The sequence below is a fragment of the Leuciscus leuciscus genome (genome assembly GCF_965113295.1).
Source record: "Leuciscus leuciscus genome assembly, chromosome: 24".
NCBI classification, from domain to species: domain Eukaryota; kingdom Metazoa; phylum Chordata; class Actinopteri; order Cypriniformes; family Leuciscidae; genus Leuciscus; species Leuciscus leuciscus.
Genome location: NC_138723.1, coordinates 19,468,096 through 19,490,006, shown reverse-complemented (window position 1 = coordinate 19,490,006; position 21,911 = coordinate 19,468,096). Strand labels below are relative to the sequence as shown.

Here is a 21,911-nt window from a genome sequence, read left to right as displayed (position 1 = left end):
GTTCTATTTCATCAGATACGATCTGTAAACAGGGCTTTAAGTGTAAAATACCGAACTTGTCCTTTAAGCCAGTATTAGTCCTTAGATCAATCAGGACATTTATAGCTATTTTTAAATGTGCCTTAGAAAAAAAAACTTTACTGATGCATCTTGAGACAAAACAAAGTAGGCAGTGACATATTTTAGAGATATGTCAGTGCAAGTTGCTTTCAGTAGAAAAAGCTCAAACATTTAGTCAGTTAGATTAGGCTTAAGTCTTGTCTGTGAAGCCAGGTTTACTTAGGTTAGTGTCTACTTCTTGGTCACTAATCAAATAAGCAACTTTGTGACCATGTGAATGTTGTACAAAGGTCAGATGTTCTAAGATGTTCATTGAAGCATAAGATGCTCTTTGGCATCAAACTTACACACAAAAAAGTCTAATTTTATGAATTTGTAATGAAAAATGTATTTAAAAAACAAACAAAATAAAAGTTTTCAGTGGTCACAGACTTTTGGCCTCCACTGTATGTCTTAATTTAGATGAACAGATTTCAGGATGAGTTACACAAACCGCTGTTGTTCTGTGTTTTTGGGGCAGATCTGGAGTGAGTCTGGCAATTAAGGACAATAATGGTAGTTTCATCAGCACTCTAAGCATGGCTCTTTTCGAGGTATTAGGTTCCATTGGCTTAGATTTGCAATGACATTTAGCATAACACTTTATTGACAATTACATTGGCCATCTGCATGTGTTCGTAACTGTCTGTCTGCACTGACTCAAAGGATTACACATATACAACTCGTCTCTTCATTCCTCCAACGGGTCTCATGCTGAAGACCAGGGTATTTGCGGAAGTTCGAGCCACTAATCTCACAGAGAGGTACTTTGCTCAGTTTGAGATTATGAATTATGTTATCAATCTTAAAGTGGTCTATTATATGATACAAATTGAGCCCAGGGGAGAAGGGAGCCACCAATAAAAATCATAGCCCTGATGTTATCCAGAATGAAAATCGTATAACCATTATATAAAAAGTATTATTCTAATAAATCTTCAGGTTTGAAGTTGATTGATCACTTTTTAAAATGTACCCCCATAAAGGTTCAATGTTCTTTTGGATCGATGCTATACAACCACTAGTCCTTACCCAGGCAACAGCACATCATTTGACCTGTTCGTCGGGTAAGTGTGAAGGCTTACATTTTTCTTTCATTTATACATTTTAACTAATGTTTGACAATCTAATTTTAAATTAAACTAAGTGAAGATGGCTGCTAGAGGATTATTCAGATGCAAATACAAATTTGCATCTGAATCAATATCTCTGCTCGTTGCACCGCTCAATTATATCAAGTCCTGTAGATTAAATTGAAGTCCGTTACTGATTACATGATGAAAATGTTTATCTTTGACATTATACATTTAATATGAGTAGGCTACTTTTTGATAACTGTTAAATTACCTTTGACCTTCTCGTTTATCACATTAATTTAAATGTAGCCTAATCTTGATATAAAAATACAAAAAAGATATATAAATATATTCCATTCTTTATCAACAAAATGTGCATTAAACATTACATTACATCAGGGAACTGCAGGCATGATGGAAAATTTAAATACACAAATAAAAACAAATCAAAATTAAACACTTATGAAAAAAGGAAATATTTGATTTGATTACCTGCATATCATGTGATCACGGACTGATATCAGAGAATGTGATGTTAAATTATTAACTTAAAAACTCAGAGGGTTCTTCAGGTAAATATATTAGGTCAAAGAAAAAAAAAGTTTGTGAATGTATTTTTTTTATTAATTTTTTTACATTTAAATATTACATTACTTGAATTTGAGCATTTTAAAAATATATTTAAAAAATACATATATTAGGGAGAATCAATAAATTATGAATAATATGTAACCAATAAAAAACTACCAGCATTCTGATAGTAAGTATTTCGGTCATTCGCAGATGTACCCGTGATCTTCAAACCATTATGGGTGTGAATGGAGAACAGCAGGTGGCACGCTTCTCGTTCGAGACCTTTCGCTTTATAGAGCACAGAAACAGGACAGTTTCGACCTTTTATCTGCACTGTGCCACCAGGCTCTGCGAGAGCTCTTTCTGCAGATCCTTACGGCAGGTATGAAACAACGTGCACCACCAAAAAACTCAATATGTCATTCACAAGAGGGCCACATACGCCATCATCTAACAGAAGTGTATTCAAATGCATTTTATAACATGCATCAGAATTGCACAACGAGGAAGAGGAGAGAAGTCCAGTCGGCTCAGAGAACCTCAGTGAGTGACGTCGCTACGGTGAGCTCTGGACCAATCATCACCAAAGTGGATGGTAAGAGCAATCAGATGTTGGAGAGAAATCATTTCAATATACAAGTCAAGTCACCTTTGTTTTTATAGCGCTTTATACAATTGTTGCAGCCTATATTGGATTGTTGGTTCAGTTCAGTTCAGTTCAATAACTGTGAAGTTCATCAATTAAAGGCAGGGTAGGCGATTTGCTGGTTGAAAGTATCTTCCAATCCTGATGATTCACACTACTAAATGATTGATTCTGGCCCCAAGGATGGTTAGGGGCAGAGTAAAAGACTAATAAATCATTTGTGTCACGGCTAGTTGTCACTTTGGATTATTTCTAAGGGTGTTTCTCATCTGCATATCTCGGTTGCCACTTTTCAAACGTCGCTGAAGGCCATCTCAATTTGAAGGATCCTTGGAAGGCAGCCTTTGTTTCGCGTCCTTCATTCGGCCTGTTTTGAAGGATGCATCGGATTAAATCACACACAATCCTTTGCACATATTCCAATTCACGAAAAATAAACAGACGGAAAAAGAGTAGTTACTGAGCTTGTCTGAGTTTATAATGAAATGTAAGACAAAAAATGATTTTTTCCGACATGAAAGCATAGATGTTATCTTTTGTTTTGCTGTAAATTAATCACTAACACTAAACTGACAATAATGTAAGCCACTGGGAGGCCGCAGATGGCTGTCATTCACTTTGTTTTCATATCACTGTACTATACAAAGCCAGTTAATATAAAGATTTGTAATACAAAGTATTTTTCCAAAATTAAGTTTTAATAGTATTTCCGCACTCTGACCGTGGGGGCGGGAACATGTGTGACGTAGCCATGCGCTCTTACTAGACTGTCTCATAGCGTTTAATTGCTGAGGACTACTCTAGCCAACAAGCCTCAGAAGGACTGAACTAGGAGTTATAAATTAAAAAGTTATTTCCATATCTCCGCGCACCCTGCTCGCGCACACATCACATGTCATCAGCGTATTTCATGCTATGCAGAGTTAGACAGACGTCAGTCACCGAGCACCGCAACCGAAACAGCAGCCACCTTTTACAGCTTACGAGCTTATTCTGCATTCATGCCATTGCTACCATAATTTGTAAGAGATGGAATCCTGTGACGTTATACTCGGAGCAGTTCATGACTCGGATTTATGCGTTTCAATGCAACTGAACGCCGAAATGAATCTGCAGCAGTAAGGTAGTACAGGTCAATGCTCTTTAAGTTGTTTATGTTCATTATTATTGTAATGTTAAGTGCTTTGAGACATGAGGTAGTTTAATGCTGTATCTCGTGACGCTTTTGTTTGCTTGCTGTATGCGTTTATGTGTTTTGGAGGAAGCGTGGTTTTGGAGACGCTCTGAAAGGAGGGTGGTATCTTACGCTAGCTCGCTGTTGCTAGCCTCTCTGAAAATAGCCTACCCTACCTTTAAGAAATGAGTTCAATTCATCCATAAGCAGCTCTACAGAGGACAATAAAATCATTATTCAGCTCAAGTCAGTTCAATAACATGAATGCAATATAAATTGGAGTAATATTGTATGATCATTCACATATGTATTCATTTTATTGTATTTTGACCATAAAATGCCATGTGTTGCAACTCATTTGAATTTTCTTTCTTTTTATAATCCCTTTAGAGCCATTTGTACCTGTTGAAGCAGGTATGCACGTTTTCTAACATTTATAAAAGAAATATGGGTGCCACTTTATATTGTGTCTTTAACCACTATGTACCAAGATTTAAAGGAATCATTTTGTACAATGCACTTATTCTGTACAAACAAGTTTTACACTGTACTTATATTTAAAACAATAAAAAAAAAAAACTGCATATATTCTTCCCTTACACCTAACCATACCACCAAACCTGTCCATAACCTTACCCGTATCCCATCACAACAGCCGCAAGTATTTTGCAATAGAACATGAATACATAACAATAAATACATAATACATAGTAGTAGAAGACACCCGATATAAAGTGATACCGAAATTTGAATTAGAGATCACCTCAAACTTCTGTTAGCTATGTGCTTTTGCTCAGGTCAGTTAGTTGTTCTAATGTTTGTGCAGCGTCTCAGGATCAGAAGTCAGCGGAGGCAGTGGTGGGCATCTCTGTGACAGCGGGGATATTCGGTGCGCTGTGCATCATCATGCTTGCTGTGCTTGTCTACAAGATCCGCAGGGACAAGTTCAAAGACAAATCAACCCTTTTTCACTGACAGCTCTCAAACGGAGATCCCATTTCTGTACTCTGGCAGGGTTTGCTTGACACAGTTAAAGCTGTTTGTATAGACTCTAGAAATGGCTTCTGCACTGAGCTGTAGTTCAAGAGGATAGGAATGGGACAATGAGTAGATGTCACAATAAGAAAATCTCACCAAACCAATATTATAGATCTGTGCCTTACAGTTAAAGTCTCTCAATGGTTTAGAGATTCATCATACTTTTTTTTTTTTGCATGCCAAGGTTCATTTTGATATGAATTATATTTCATTTATATATGCATTTTCGGGTTTTCTGTATGAGGGCAAAAAGTATTTTGCTAATGTTGTTGTAATTTTATGTCTGATTAAAGCAAAACTAAGAAATTTTAAGTTACAGTTGTAAACACTGGCTTTCATGGACTCATGGCTCAATCAGATTGTCATCATTTAAGTCATCCTTAAGTTGTTCCAAACCTGTATGAATTTCTGTCTTCTGCTGAACACAAGAGAAGATATTCTGAAGAATATGGGTAACCAAACAGTTGACGGAAGCCATTGACTTCCAGAGTATGGAGAAGAAAAAAATACTCTGGAAGTCAATGGGGCCCATCAACTGTTTGGTTACCCATATTCTTCAGAATATCTTTTGTGTTCAGCAGAAGACAGAAATTTATACAGGTCTGGAACAACTTGAGTGATTTTTGGGTGAACTATCCCTTTAATGGATTATAATGCATTATATAATATTATATAAATATTATGTCAAAACAATGAGAAGATATTACACAATGCAGAGAACTTTAAAAAAAGAGACTTTATTAACAGTTTAGAAACAATCTTCTCCCTTTTCCACACAGACTTGCACATGAAAACATGTGAATGACAAAACCAGCGAAGACGTGAAAGCAAAAAACAAAACAAAAACAGTTTCCACTTATTCAGTCAAGTGAAATGCCTTTGATGTCAGTGCAGCAGACTAATCCTACTCAAGTCCATAAATACAGGAGATGTTTGGCATAGATGCTCACAGGTACGAACGGATTGTTTTGGGAATGGGCTACACGGAAAAAGGTAAACTAGCAAAAACGAACACGATGAGACAATTAAGCAAGACAATTCAGCAGGAACTTCCCATTTCCTCAATATCTGGACGCAAAGGTGTCTTGAGTCAGAGGGCATGACAAATGACCATTTTCAGCTGAGCTGCATAAGTTACTCCCATGTACATATAATAAAAAGGACAGCATTGGTCAAGCATGCCATTTTTGATTTCCAAAACAGATGGGGGGCAGGTTTCTGAGAGGGAGAAGATTAATAATTCATAGATTAAGAAGCAAAATTAAATGTGAATGGAAGGAGCACACAGCCTTGAGTTGGGTTTGGTATTTTCTTTTGGCTCGGGGTCACTGAATATGAACTATGAAATGTACACTGTCATTTTCAAGCTGTTCCAATTTGTTGAAGGGTGGGGCAGAAAAAAAAAAAAAAATCAATTTGAACCACTTAATGGAGTCAATAAATAACAGAAAAAAAAAAGAAAAAAAAAAATCTTTAAGAACTCCAGATGTTATAATTCATCCCCTACATGGTTTTCTGATTTACTGCTCTTATCTGATTCTGCAAAACAACAACAACAAAAACACATTAGTATATCTGCATATTAGCATACAATGAACTACTACATTTACATAAAGATACTAAACCTATTGATCGGGATGGTTAGTAGTAGAGCTGCACGATTCTGGATAAATTGAGAATCACAATTTCGTTTAATCTCTTGAATAAATGATTCAATGACAATGACATTTAACAGACACTTGTCACCACCTAGTGGCCTAACGATGTAATTGTTATATAAAGAATAAAGTTACTTTCAAAAATTACTCTTTGGATTGCTACCATAGACATCATTATTTTCATCTGAAGTATTCGAACACAGAAATAACGAAACTGTTTGTGAAGCCGTTTCATACCAACACTATCTGGTTCAGCAGCAGCGCCAACAGATTTGAATTTTCACTGTGATCGTTCTTATCAGAGGTTTAATACACATCTAGCTGAATCCTTGTCATTTAGGAATAAGATTGTGAGGGTGTATGAATCAAGATCGCAATCTTTTAGCAATTTATCATGCAGCTCTAGTTAGTGGACTGAGAATTACCTGTATTATCCGTTTCTTCCGCTGGATTTAGTTCAGGTATGGTTTCTTTCTCTTTTTCTTCAGTTGGAGGCTCCTCTGCTGGCTTCACCTTTTCAGCTAAAAGCACAATTTAAATACCAGATTTACTCCACATTAACAGAAAAAAGTGGTCATCTAATTTTCAAAATAAATGTATGCCAAAGTACAATGGTGTCTCACCGTCATCGCTGTTGGGAGGAATAACCTTCTCTGCATCTTCTGTGCTGTTAGCTTTGTTGTTCTCCGTGGAGGTGTTGTTCTTGTCTTTAGACTTATCTTTAGGTTTCGGTTTGGCAAACTTTGCTTTGTTCAGCAGGTAGTTGACCTCCCTGTCTAACAGAGTTAGCTTAGCTTCAATGTCCTTTGAGAGCAGAACTGGTTTCTCGGTTGGGGACAATTTATCCTGTTCAGCTACCGTCTCATTCTTCCATGTCTGCAATAAAAACAAAAATCAAAATGTGCAGAGTGCATCCCAAGGGTTTACTGAGCAGAATTCACTTGAAGTCGAGGGAAGGATGAAATAAATCAATGGGAATGAGAGAGGGAAATAAAGCCATTACATACCATTGTCTCATTGATGACCCTCTCAAGTGTCTTCAGTTCAACCTCTGTGAAGATCTGGTCACCCTCAGGAATCAGTCTAGCACTCCTGTGAACAAAGGGCCATGCAAGTTACAAAGTTGTTTTCTTTTATTTGAACATGTTGCTGACTGAACTCAAACTGCACTGCCCACAAGAGTCCGAGGACTCTTCCCAAAAAATTAAATACATAAAGTTTAAATATATAAATTATTATATCTTATGTTTTGTAAGTGTTTACATTTAAGCAAATTCATATATTTAAATTAATTTTAATAGTTTTTATTTTATTTAAAAAGAACATTTAAACTTGTTTTTTAAATTTAAAAGTTTTACATTTAAATGTATTTACATAATAAATATATTTATCTAAATATACATTTAATATATATAAATGGATTACATTATGTGTATTTAAAATGTTTAATTAAAAATTAAATTTAACAAATATATTTTAATATATACACATACATGTATATTTAAATATATAAAAGAGACTTAATATTTACATTTCTAAAAACACATTCTTTAAATAAATAGATTACTACATTACATAATTTAAAATATATATATTTTCTAAAAATACATTAATTGTTTTATTAACATTTTAAATAAATATTTAGATTTTTAAAAATAAATTAATACATTTAAAATAATTTTAAAATATTAAATGTGTTAATTTAAATAGGTTCTTTAAATAAATAAATGTAAGAATGGTATTTTCATTTTTTTTACATTTTCTAAAAATGCATTCATTTTTTAAAATAAAGAATAATTATTATTTATTTATTTTTTATAAATGATGCAGCTCTCGCTCACTTGAGAAAGATGGTGGAGTGGTTGAGCATGCTGTTGAGAGCTGCCAGTCTGTCGGGCCATTTCTTCCTCTCCTCCACTCTGAAGAACATGGCTTTACAAAGCTTTCTCAGTTCAGACAGCTTTTCCTTCAGCTCCTTTGTACCAGCAGAATATCCTTCCTCATCCATCCAGTTAGAGGCCTCGCTCAACTTGCCTGTGATCTGCTCCTTCTCCTCCTCAGTCACCACAGCCAGATACTCATCCTGATACAGCTTATCCTAGATGGAGAGAGGGGAAAAAATTAACTAGATGTTTTGTAAATTCAAAGAAATCGTTGACTTAAAAATGAAACTATTTTGCTGCAATAAACATTTTCCACAATGCTCCATCAAAAAGCCTTAAGCCCACTACAGTTTTCTCCTCAAGCTCTGCAAATAAAGCTTTTTAGACTTGGACAAAGACAGTTCCGTCATTGTCACGCCACTGGATCTATGAGTCACTGCTCAAACACTGGGAAGGGCTGCAGAGAGATTCATTATACCTGCGTCTCAAAGATAAAAGCCTCCAGGCTGTTCAGGGTCTTTTCTCTCTCCTGCTTCTCCAAATCACGGTCAGTGAGGTCCTGCAGCCTGATACGAGGGAGGAACACATGGTAATTCTTTAGAGATTCTTCAGTTACTACAGTCTGTCCCATTTCTCACTCTCCACTTTAATTAATTCTTAGAAGCAAGAGACACTTACTTCTTTTTGGACACTTCAAGGTCCTCTGTGCTGGGAATGAGAACATCGTTCACCTCGAGCTCCACTGTGATGTCTTCTGATATTTTGCTCTTTTTCTGTGGTTTGGGTTTCTTGTCAGCCTCCTCTTCTGCTTTCTCACCATTTGATTTCTCTTCAGGCTTTTCAGCTTTCTCTGCTTCAGTCTCTCCCTGCGTGATGGAGACAGATTCCAAAACTAAAATCACATGGAACTACTCGCCAGTGGCTGGTAATTTTATATGAAACTGCAATATAAATACATGGTTGAAACTGAAATTTAATGATTATAGTGTGACCTTTGATTAATGATTATAGTGAGTGATTCAAATGTTCATATTTCTTTTTGTGATGGCTACAAATTTAAATAGAGACAAGAGATTTGTATATGGCACAATTCAACATAGTTTGTCTCTATAGGGCTCTCACATTGAATTCCCATAATTTTTCCATGACTTTATAAGGATTTTTTTTTTTAAAGCAACACCAAAGCACTTTTCCTCTTCAGTCCCCCTACAGTTTGGAAGCGGAATTGTCCATTACGGCTGTCGTAAATAATTTAGCCTACCATCGCATGCACCAGAGAATGTCTAATAAGGCGAGAAGTTTCACTCTCAGTACACTTCCGGCTTCTGAACTGGTTGCAGTTCCACTCTGATTCCATATGAGGGCGCTCACAAGACGAGTGCAGAATGAATGGAGGTCTATGGCGCTATAGCCATCAAAATCCACTTTTCTCAGGATATAATTTTTTGTCTAGTAATTTGAATGTTGTATTTGAAAGGAGATGCAAAGAAATTACACATTGCTGGGTGTTAGATTGTTTAGAGTCACTTATTTGCTTAAAAAGTCTTTTAAAGTGTCAATGACGTCATACACATCGTACGACCAGAGAAACTGCTTGGCAATCCTTCAGTCACTTTGGTGCTTTCGCGCTCTGCACTTTCTTTTCTCTCGAGGCATCGACAACACAGCTGACACAGGTAAATACACGTGCTAGAAGAGTTTTTGTTTTGTTTGTTTCTGGTCCCGCTTCGGATGCCACGATGCCATCAAGCGGCATCTCTGGTCGTAATCAGTCCTTCACTGACCAATCAGCGTTCATTAGCAGAATGCTAGCGTGTTATGGGCAACAACAACTCAACCTGTAAGAAATCGAAAGGACATAAGTACTCGTTCATTCAGCTTTCGACCTATAACCCATGTTGAACTTGCAAAACCTACAATCAAATCTGAGATTTCTCAACGGCAATCGGGTGAAAGAATCAAATTTAGCCGTCTAGCCCCATAGACTCCCATTCATTTTGCACTCATGGGTGATCGCCCCCAGTGGAACTCTGGTGGAACTACAACCAAAATTCAGTACAATAGGACTTAATAGGGAGTGGGCAGGCTCTCCGTAGACGGGCTCTGCATGCACGCTATTTGTTTATCCAGCACCGGCTTTGGAAATAACGATGTCCACAGACAAGGTAAGAGTATGTTGCATGATTTTATGAAAGTATGATGTATTGCAACATCAGAAATGAAGAAAAACAAAATAATGACATCGCTTGCTATTTTTTTTTGATTTTGTGAAACTGTAAATTTGAAACGGTCTAGCAATAGCAAGATAGGTTTACACAAGGATGAAAAATAAAAACGTATTGCCTAACAGTTTAACAGATAATAGCCATTTGTATTGTCTGTGAAAGTCTTGAGCATTTTATTGGAAAAAAGTTGCAGAGACAGGTGACAGTTTTAGTCCAATGTTCACTCTAGTTCGAGCTCTTTCTCTATTATGCTCCCATTTTTTCTTCTTCACCTCCTTTGACATCATACCCTTCCTTTTATTTGCAGACTCTGTCATGATGACAATTCAAAAGCTACCTGGCTGCTAGGTATCTTCCATTTATATGTACCTGCCGAGTACGCTCCACCCAGAGCCTTGCTCCACCTATCGGCTATTGTAACGCTTGCCATAAAGCAAGTAAAATTTATAGTTTCTTATGTCTCATTCGAACTACAGATCCACTACCCGATCTGGCAAACTTGCATAGTGCGGTTATAGCGGATAGAGGGCTGCAAAGCGAATGCAGAAGTGCCGTTCACCCTGTTACGAGTTGATGAACCACTGAAACGATTTTGGAAAAATTATTTCAAGGTACAAAAGAATGTTTGGTGTGGCTTTAATAATTAAAATGATCAATTATTAAAATGATTAAAATATCATTTGTAGCAAAAGCAGAAATTGTAATGACTTTCCCTAAAAATTCCCTAATATTTTCAGGTTTTACGGGACTGTGGGAACCCTGTCACTAATATTCAGCAAAATAATCCCATTGTAATTGGGATTAAAACATTAATAATATTTTTATAGTAATGTTAATATATTATTATAGTAATACAATTAATAATAATAATAATAATGCAAAATACTGTTTCAATGGGCAATAAGAAAGATATTTTCTTATAAAAGTATCATTTGTATCATATTGGCTATCATATTAGGTAATAATAAAAATAATTATTAGCTAAAAATGTTACATCTGAATAACTACTGTAGCTCAAGGAACTTGTGTATAATATTGCATGCTGTACAATAGAAAATGAGAGGAAGTCAAAAGACTCTCCTGAGAATAACAGGGCAGAACAAGTGAATTTGATTCTCTTGAAAGCCTAAGTGTCAATCCTCTCACCTGAGTTTCCGCTTTATCCTCTTTGTCGTCTTTCTGCTCTTCAGCCTGAGGCTCTCCCTCTTTTCCCTCTTTTCCCTCTTCCATCTCAGGTTTCTCCTGGGCAGTCTCTTCCTGTTTCTCTGACTGTTCCTGATCTTTCCCAGCCTCCGGAGTCACTTCTTCTTCATCCTGGACCGTTATGAAAAAACGAAATGTCGAGCTCAAGTTTGAGAAAATGTCTGTCTTATATGGAAACAGACATTAAGCAGATTTACCGTAACCGGTTCTGACACGTTTGCATTTGGCTCTGAGCTGCCACCCCCAAACAGGCTAGAAATGGTGTTTCCAAGCTCTAAAAATAAACAAGGGGGGAAGAAATTAAACAAGTGAAGCAAACTTCCATTTTTTCCACTTAAAAATAAATAAATAAAATAATATATAGTGTAATATAATATTTTATATATATAGTGTAATATAATATAATATAATATATATATATATATATATATATATATATATATATATATATATATATATATATATATATATATATATATAGTGTAATACAATATTATATATCGTGTAATATAATATTTTATATATATATATATCGTGTAATATAATATTTTATATATATATTAGTGTAATATAATATAATATAATATTTATATTTATATATATATATATATATATATATATATAGTGTAATACAATATTATATATAGTGTAAAATAATATAATATTATATATATATATTCTTTTTTTATATATACACTTTAAAATGTAATTGCAATGTGTTTTTTATTATGATTACATTTTAAAGTATTTTCAAATAGAAAACAGTTCTTTTAAATTGTAATATTTCAACATATTGCCATTTTACTGTACTTTATCAAATAAATGCAGCCTTGATAAGATACTTTTATCTACGATAAGGCAATGCGAGATGTTTTAATGCTTTTGAACAGTCTTCTTTAGTCCAACAAACAACAGTATAAAAAAAAAATTGTGTATGATTTTGTGTATAAAGACAAAACTAACTTGTGAGCGTTGACTCCTCCTCTTTCTCCTCCACAATGGTCTCAAACACTGACTCGACCTAAAAAAAAAAAAAAGAAAAAAAAAAACGATCTTCTGGCTAATTAAGCATCTACTGGAATAGTACAATTGCATTGTAACAGTGGAAAAATACTACCACTAGTTTGTCACGTTTTATTATGCAAACTAAAATGCAGTACTAACCCGATCCAGAATTAACAACCCGCTTTCATCCATATTGAAATGGGCCTTGATGCCCTTAGATTCAGCATCTGAATGCTTCTTAAAGCTGCTGCCCACTCCAGACAGTTTCACCGTTGTCAGATTCTGAGAGCCAAATATTCTTAGAAAGAGAGAGACAGACAGACACTGAGGTTTGATTCAGAAGTTCTATTTTCTGATAGTTTTGAAAAAGTGTAAACAAATAAAACACAGAATATGAGTAGCATGAACAAACTGTGTCTTACTTCATGTCCTGTTCACTGAGAAAGCTGAGGTCTCCATAATTTATGTAAAAGACAAAGTCGTCCGTGTAACGATTGAACGTGATGACTTTCCTCTGGGGATACGGGGCCATTCTCTGGAACAGAACGCGCTTGTTGTGCTTCATGCTCTTCAAGCCATCTTCTTCCTCAGTCTCACGATTGAACTCGACCTAAGGAGAGTGACAGAAAACATCTGAGAACTTCTTAAATGCACAAGCACTGTAGTATGATAAATAAAACTGCATACTTAGTATCTGTTAAATTAAATTAAACATCTCAGTGGTTTAGTTAGGGGTGAGTAAAGACTATTAAAACAAATCCAATTTTAGGAAAGAACACAAGGACTTTGTCTTCACCCTCTCACCTGTATGGGAAACACGGCTGCATCTCGTACCAAGAAAGGTTTGACTTTGAAGGCTTTGCTGAGCGCAGCGGCCTGATAGACGGCACCCATCGCTGCAGCTTCATCTGCATTGATGTTCTTGCTCAGTTCCTCTCTGGAGACAAAAAGTGAACACAAACAAAGCTGAATTATTTGGCACTGTACCAATTTCAAAACATCTACTCACTTAAAAGGTTAATCAAGCTCAAGTGTAATCCATCTTATTAGATGTTCTTTAAAAGGGTTAGTTCACCCAAAAATGAAAATTGTCATCAATAACTCTCAAGTTGTTCCAAACCCATGAGACTTCATCTCATCTTCGAAACACAAATAAAGATATTTTAAATGAAATCTGAGAGATTTCTGTACCTGCATTGAAAGTCTATTCAACCAAAACTCTAATGCTCCCAAACATTCATAGAGATAAACAGAAGCTTAACTGTACTTGTACGTGTTAAAAACCTCATTACTTCCTGTGAATGCTCAAATGTGCTGGCGTGACATGAGAAGGAACCTAATTGGTTCTTGTGCATGAAATGCTTACATTTTTTAAATGTACCATAGTGCTCTACATACATTTGCTGATCAATTTTTATTTGAATAAAAGCCTAAATTAAAACAGTTCATTATATAAAGCAAACGTGTCTCTTCAGAAGTCTTGGATTAAACCACTCGATTCATGGATTGTATGATCTCTTTATGAACGTTTTGAAGCGTCAAGAGTTTTAGGTCAGTAATTGGAGACAATTAAAAGTAGCTCAAATTGTTAGTAGCAAGTCTAACAAAATTTTTGGGTGAACTAACCCATTAAATGTTGAAAAACATGAACCAAGGCAATAAAGGCCTTTATTCGTTCATGGCTTAAGTAATTTAAAAACAATTACAACCAACCGCACACCAACGTGTTACTTATGGCTAATAAACCTTAATCAGGGTGTGCAACCCTTTAAATGTTTCTTATTTGGTGCAAAGAAATAACCAAACCTAAACTACTAATACACACTAAGTAGTCAGTTTTGTCTGGTTAGCACAGACAAGTTTGTTTCAGCTGGTTGATGTCATAACTGCAGCACCCAACTTTAAATAGCATCCATTGACAGCCAATCAAATGCATCTACTATAGGTTAAACAGGAAATAGAACTGAAAAAAAAAAGAAAGAAAAAAGAAGAAGAAAACAACACACTTTCCCACAGCTTTAAGCAGCACATCCTGCACTTTAGGCACTCTGGTGGCTCCTCCAACCAGAATAACCTGTTCAATCTCATCCTGTTGGACAAGAAAGATATTTCAGATTATTTTTTAAATCATAGCTATGCATAAAACATGTATAAAGTCAATGCCTTGATATTTAGCTCCTCACCATGTTCATTTCAGAAGCAGCTAAAGCTTCCTTCACAGGTCCTGGTACTCTGTCAAACAGATCCTCACAGAGGGCTTCAAACTCAGAGCGAGTCACTTTTACCTTGAAGTCAATGTCATCCATCAAACCTTCAATCTGAAAAAGAAGAACATCAAGATGTTACTAAATCGTCTTTCACAACACAGAGTTAGGTTAAAACTGTATAAGTAGCAAGTCTAACATACAGACATTGTTTGTCTGTTTACATAAAATGAATGTCTAACAAATCTCACAGTCAATGAAATAGACATAATTTGATAATAGCCATTCAACCAAGGCCAAGCTGACCCAGTGTGGTCCAAATGTAAAAAAAAATCACCGTTTCCTATTTTGCATTACTCTTATTTATTACAAATTAGGTTTATCCTCATAATAATTTGAGTCAAAGTCAAACTGAAAAATGATTAAATTTGAAAAATGTCTTAGTATTTGGCTTGTTGCTTATTTGTTTTAACGACAGCAGACCTCGAGCTGCATGAACTCCTGATGATCACGTGATTCAGCATTTGAGAACAATCCAAAGCTTCAGTGGAAGCAAGAACATCTGAGTTCACATGGCCAATGTCACAAATTTGCTTACATTTGAATAGTGATCTAGAAATGTTTCCACAGAGTTAGTCACGATGAATTGGAAGCAGTGACAGATTTTTCTTCTTGTGATGGTTATCCATGTGAAACGGATAAAAAAAAAAGAAAACAACAACAATAGGTCATGAACTTGGTTCTATCCATCGGTTGATTGAATTTTGTTGCACTCAAAAATTGAGGCAGATCTGAATGTGAGGGTACAGTTGATTGGAATAAAGTGGTGGGTTTTAAGCAGACAAAATGACAGAAGAAGTCCGGAATACATCATAAGAGGGAAGTCTCATTTCATCGGAAGATCCAGTTATGATATTTTGATGAAAAATAAGAAGGTTCGAAAAAAATAAAAGACATTCATGATGAATCGTCCACAATAAGATCAATAACAAGTATTTCATTTTTTTTTATTTAATGCAGTTTATTTTTGCTAATTGATAACATTGTATTTTGACTAACTAAACATTCTGTGTAAAAAAGAAAAGAAAAGATCAACAGTTTCAGTACCTGTGCTGTATGATCAGCATTGGCACTCAGCACAGTCTTGAGTCTCTGAGCCTCTTTAAGGAGTTTGGCCATGGCACGCAGATTCTCCCTCACGTCCTTCTTTGATTTCTTCTGTTCGTTGAAGAGCTTGGCGAGATGATCTCTGAGTCTCAGTTCAATCTCAAAGCCACCGAGTGTTCTATCAAAGCTGAATATAAAACAGTGATAGTCAGATGTTTGCGTAATACACACACATATGAATGTACAGAAGCGACCAACAAATGAGGCCAAAACATGACAACCATGACTAACCCAACTCCACGGATCTGAAGCTGTGGTTGAGTGCCAGATTCTTTGGTCTTTATTGTCTGATATGTGACAATCGTGGCTGTTGTGCTGCCCGATCCCATATCATAAAACAAGACATTCTACAAGACACAGAAAAGAAAAGTTAATATCAAAAATCTGTCATAAATCACACTTAAAGGGATAGTTCACTTAAAAGTGAAAATTCTATCATCATTTACACAATCTCAATTTGTTTCAAACCTGCTGAACACAAAAGATGATATTTTGAAGAATGTCAGTAACCAGACATTTGATGGGCCCCATTGACTTCCATAGTAGGAAAAAAAATAAAAAATACTATAGAACTCAATGGGGTCCATCAACTGTCTGGTTACCAACATTCTTCAAAATATCTTCTTTTCTGTTCAGCAGAAGAAATAAATACATACAGGTTTGAAACAACTTGAGGGTGAGTAAATGACAGAATTTCTTTAATTTCTATATCACAAGTGTCACCAAAATCATAATTTCTGTTTTCCCAGTCTGCTATTGGCTGGCCAAACACATAGTCCCGCCCACACACTCACACCTTTGGTTGACCAAATAAATAAAATTCACTTAAATCTTCAGTAGTACCTGTGCAGTCGAATTTATGTCTTTTCTCCGGAATACTCCATAGTTCAAAGCCACAGCAGTATTATCATTGATAAGCTGAAGGACCTTTAGACCTGCTATATGGGCAGCCTGCAAGACAGCCCTGCGTTCTGCCTGATTAAAATAGGCTGGCACTGTGATCACTGCATCTTTTATGGGCTGCTCTGTTAGGAGAAACAAATAAAATTATCAGTCTGTTCAAATATCCTAACCTGCAAAAACCAAGACAGCTGAACTATTCGAAACACTCATTGTCAAACCTGCAAAGTCTTGAGCCAGAACCCGAGAGTAGTTCAACATCATGCCCAAAAGCTCTTCTGGAGTATACTGCATCTCTCTAGATGAAATATATTTTTTTAAAATATTCCCAGAAATTATATAAAACCCATTGGTTACAGCTAACGCACCAAGCAAGTGCTTCATTACTTACTCTGAGAATTTGAAATAAACGGTTCCTCTTTTCTCATCTCTCTCCAGCTGGTGCTCAGGGAAGTGTTTCAGATACTGCACCACCTGCGGGTTGTCTGCTGTCTTTCCCAAAATGCTCTGGAGGAATCTGTAAACCACCTTGGGGTTCTTCACAGCCTGTCATGATTCAAGTATGCTAGAGTCAAAGCTTGTCACAACAAGGTTTTAGAGATTAAGAAAATGTGAAGACATTTTTTTTTCATACTACTCAGTCCATTTTCAATACGTTGACTTATACAATCTATTTACTGGCCTGTTGTTCCTGGTCTTATTTTGAGTCATGCACTCATTCAAAAGTTTGGAGTCAGCCTTTTTTTTTTTTTTAAGAAATTGATACTTGTATTTAGTGACAGTAAAGACACTTATTTTACAAAATATTTTGATCTCAAATAAATGCTGTTCTTTTGAAATCCAGGAAGTTTTCAACATCGATAATACATTTTTCCTGAGCATCAAATCAACATATATTCATAACTTATGAAGGATCATGTGACTGAAGACTGGAGTATAATGCTGAAAATTCACAGGAATAAATAGCATTTTATTATATATTATAACAGAAATAAGTTATTTCAAATTGTAATAATATTCCACAATATTACTGTTTCCACTGTATTTGTGATCAAATAAATTCAGCCTTGATGAGCATCATAAACATGATCATGAAACATTTTATAGTTAAAAATCTTACCGACTGCAAACTTTTAAATGGTAGTGTATATGCACGCTATGTTTATCAATGTAATATTAAAAAAAGAAGTTCAAACATTTATACGCAATAACTTTTCTTCTTAGCTGACATCATGGTGGTGAAAATTATTTTGTATAAATCAGGAATTTAAAGTGGAAATTTCATACCAGAATTAACATTAAGTAACACCCTGCATTGTTTTCTTATTGAATTTCATGTTTAATTTTAAAATTTCACATTATAAGTTATGTTAAATACATTGCAACTGCCACTTCATCTTGACTTTTACAGGAAGTATTATGGAGTACAAAGACTTACCACTCCCAAAGCACTGTCTCCAAAAAGCCTCTCGTTTTCCTTTAAGCACACAGCGACTGGTGTTTTCCGCCGGGACTCCCTGCACAAAGAAGTTAAATGTCACAACGGAGTAAACTGTTGTCTGAAACTAATAAATCTAAAACACTTGACAAGCTCTGTTGATTTTGGTGCAAAAAGTTTCACTCTGGTCCAACACATACTTGTTTAATACAATCTCCATTGGCACACCGGGTTTCACTATAGCAATTTTCATCCATTCACTGCCCAAGTCCACAGACATCACAGCCACGGATTCTGCAACACAAAAATATCAGAGAGCTGAAATTCTATGATCAGGGATAAGTAAAGAAACCCACAATAAAAATGAAAAAAATGCATGTTTATATGCATCTTGATAGATTCAAGGCATGTTCACACCAAGGACGATAACTAAACCGATAAAGATATAGGTCTAGTTTTAAGAATTGTTTTAAATGTAAAATAATTCATCCTGCTTTTAAAGTGATAGTTCACCTAAAAATGAAAATTGTCATTAATTACTCACCTTTATGTCATTCCAAACCCGCAAGATTTTCGTTCATTGTCGGAACACAAATGAAGATATTTTTGATGAAATCTGAGAGCTTTCTGTCCCTCCATAGACAGCTACGCAACTACCACTTTGACGCTTCAAAAAGTTCATAAAGAGATAATAAAATTAATCCATTTGAATTGAGCGGTTTAATCCAAATTTTCTGAAGAGAGTCGATCACTTTATATGATGAACAGATTGAATTTAGTCTTTTATTCACATATTTATTCATCAGCAAACATAAACAGAAGCTCAAGAGAACCTGCTTGACACGCGAGAATGAACCTCATTGGTTCTTGCTGAAGCTACATATGTGCTGCGTAACATACAATAATTAACCTTATTGGTTCTCGCACTTCAAGCAAACATGCTTGAGCTTCCATTTAAATAAAAATTCCGTTAGTTGATGAATGTTTATATGTGAATAAATACCTCAAATAAATGTGTTCATCATAAGGCAATCGAGTCTCTTCAGAAAATTTGGATTAAACCGCTCAATTAATATGGATTAGTTTTACGATCTCTGATAACTTTTTGAAGCGTCAAAGTGGTAGTTACATAGCTGTCAACAGAGGGACAGAAAGCCTCTGAAAAAAACATCTTCGTTTGTGTTACTAAGATTATCGAAAGTCTTACGGGTTTTTGAATGAAATTAGTAATTAATGACAGAATTTTCATTTTTGAGTGAACTATCCCTTTAAGAGCTTGAGCATTTAAAGCGGCGGACGACATAACTGCAGCACATGCATATAATAAACAGAACGATTTTGTGCACTAGTGTGGACAATAATATAGATATAGTTAGTTATCTTTATAGTTATCGTTCTTGGTTTGAACAGGTCTTTAAATTCATCCTGATGGACATCAGCACTGGAAACGTACAGCAAATATAAGATAATCATAATTTGATATGGTGCTTACCTGTTTGAGAAGGCAGGAATGCTACTATTAGGCAAAAAACAGCCCATAATGACAGCCTTTCCCTCATTGTGACCTGCAGAGAAGATTCAAAAACTGGGTTAAAGCATGCAGTTAAAATTAAGCTAAAAGACAACTGCAACTGTGACAGGTCTGTACCATAAACCAGAAAGTATATCAAAAGCACACAAGTTCCCTCAAATCACCATGTTCAAGACTATTGCATCACAACACTGATATGAAAAACTGCCCAAGTGCCATATATGGATCGATGTGTAGGTGGAAACAGTCAGCCAGTGACAGGTATGGATAGGTACATGCTGATTTGATGGGATCCCACCCACAAGTCTGAGACAAAGCCTGAGAGCACATGGATCTCAATACTGTAGTGTAGGGCAGTGACTCTTAAACCTGTACCTGGAGGCTCCCAACAGTACATTATTGGTGTCATCCTAATCAAACACTCCTGATTCAACCAATAGTAGTTATCTCTGTAGTAGAGAACCACAAAACCTTTAATGTTTTGAGGGGCCTCCAGGAACAACACTGGAAACCACTTTTGTAGAGCTTTCCTGCTTAATAAAGAGACAGTAGGTGCCCAGGTGCATACAGAATATTATGGGAACATTACTTATTATGTTCTAAAGTTGGATTGTCTTCTTTTGACTTTATTTTTAAAGTCACAGTTCTCTCTCGATTGGCTATTTTAAATACTGATTCAAAAATGCAAAGAGGAAACTTCTAGTTGCACAGCCTGTGTGACGTAAGCCGTATTGAGGCTGTCTGATCCTAATGGTGCTAAGCATCATGTCAAACTGTCATTGCACTGCTTGATAATGTGCAGTAAACATTACACCTTCTTCTTTTCAAAAGGCTCAAACATAAGTAAACGCAGCTGATGATCTGCTAAATGTACTATAGTAGACTAATCTATGAACACATGCAACCACCCAGATGATCCCAAACATCTCCAACAAAGAAAGTGATGGCATGGCACTTACCTTCTGCCAGATCAAGTTTTATATTGATTCTTGTTGACTGATATATCTCTCTTGACACCTGAACAACAGTATTTAGAAACGCTTATCCTGCCCTAATTTTGAACCAAAAGTTTCCTGTGTTGATCCTTAATATCTAATTCCTTACAGATGGCAATATGATAGCATTAACCAGCAATGCTCTGTGACCAGACCACCTCGCTTGCTTGATTTTGCTCTTGCAATCACCGGCTTGTTCTAACACATTGGGCCCGGAACGCGGCGTGATCTCATTGGATCCACACAACTCGCTGCTCGCCGAGTGAAGCGCTGATCGCCATGAACGAAAGCCCCACCCCTTTTTCCTTGAATGGAGAGCGATGATTGGTCCACGTGCCAACCAGTGCATGCGAGTGGTTAGTCGTGTAAGTAAGCATAGATCTGATTGGTCCACGTTAAATAGGAGAACATAACGGCTGTGCGAGTCCGACAGGTTGTAGTTTTTGGTGCTAGCGATGGGTGTCTGAATCATTTCCGAGAAAATGTATTATTTTGTACATATCCTTTTAAAGATACAAAACACCGATTATTTTCATACGTTGCTAAATGTTACATGTTGTTAAACGGTCCAAATAAAGCTATATGTTGGAAATATTTCTGTTTATTACGTTTCAGTTAAGGTCAAAATAAAATGACATATTAAACCTCGTATATGCGTTTTGCTTGTAACATATCCTATTTACAGGACACTGAATTTTCGCCCCATCACTATAAGAAAGGGACGGTTCTCGGTTCAACGAGATGAATTGTTAAAGTGGCTCATTCATGCTTTGTTGACCCAAGAACCGGATTTGTTCACGAATTGTTCATGCGATTCACTGAAAAGATCCGAATCAAAAGAACGGTTCTTTCCAAAACCGCCAATAAAATTCCAAAGAAGAAGAACGTTCACGGATCGGGCATCGCTTGTAACTTTTTGTTACGTATTTGGCTTGTTTTCTATTCTAACTTTCAAAAGAGCCCACTTAAATCACATATGCAATTCTGTTAAGTGTGTGCTTTTGTTTAAAAACCATCAATTATTTCATTTACATTTAAATTAAATAAAAATGTAAACTATCAAACTGATTTATGGCGTGCTGTCAGACTCAAACCT

At 35.8% G+C, this 21,911-nt stretch overlaps 2 protein-coding genes across 2 annotated transcripts in view; one reads left to right on the top strand and one right to left on the bottom strand.

The window, feature by feature from the left end:
* The window catches only part of LOC309489912 (zona pellucida-like domain-containing protein 1), a 7,322-nt gene extending 2,216 nt beyond the window's left edge, over window positions 1-5,106 (top strand). The window contains exons 5-11 of the mRNA XM_082158863.1: window positions 581-653; window positions 766-863; window positions 1,086-1,166; window positions 1,959-2,130; window positions 2,241-2,343; window positions 3,959-3,982; window positions 4,395-5,106. Of these exons, the coding sequence (XP_082014989.1) occupies window positions 581-653; window positions 766-863; window positions 1,086-1,166; window positions 1,959-2,130; window positions 2,241-2,343; window positions 3,959-3,982; window positions 4,395-4,543 (700 nt within the window). The 3' untranslated portion in view covers window positions 4,544-5,106. The remainder of the gene's footprint in view (window positions 1-580; window positions 654-765; window positions 864-1,085; window positions 1,167-1,958; window positions 2,131-2,240; window positions 2,344-3,958; window positions 3,983-4,394) is intronic.
* Window positions 5,107-5,323: 217 nt separating this feature from the next.
* On the bottom strand, window positions 5,324-21,096 carry hyou1 (hypoxia up-regulated 1). The gene is made up of 24 exons (XM_082157558.1): window positions 20,780-21,096; window positions 19,782-19,854; window positions 18,490-18,583; window positions 18,290-18,368; window positions 17,243-17,397; window positions 17,073-17,149; window positions 16,795-16,976; window positions 16,183-16,298; window positions 15,892-16,078; window positions 14,764-14,898; window positions 14,587-14,669; window positions 13,385-13,517; window positions 13,003-13,190; window positions 12,740-12,878; window positions 12,539-12,596; window positions 11,773-11,849; window positions 11,519-11,686; window positions 8,826-9,013; window positions 8,626-8,713; window positions 8,106-8,362; window positions 7,272-7,356; window positions 6,888-7,140; window positions 6,690-6,785; window positions 5,324-6,145 (listed from the first exon to the last, which is right to left on the bottom strand). The coding sequence occupies exons 2-24, from the start codon at window positions 19,846-19,848 to the stop codon at window positions 6,096-6,098; spliced, it is 2,955 nt and encodes a 984-aa protein (XP_082013684.1). The 5' UTR covers window positions 19,849-19,854; window positions 20,780-21,096; the 3' UTR covers window positions 5,324-6,095.
* Window positions 21,097-21,911: the final 815 nt, after the last annotated feature.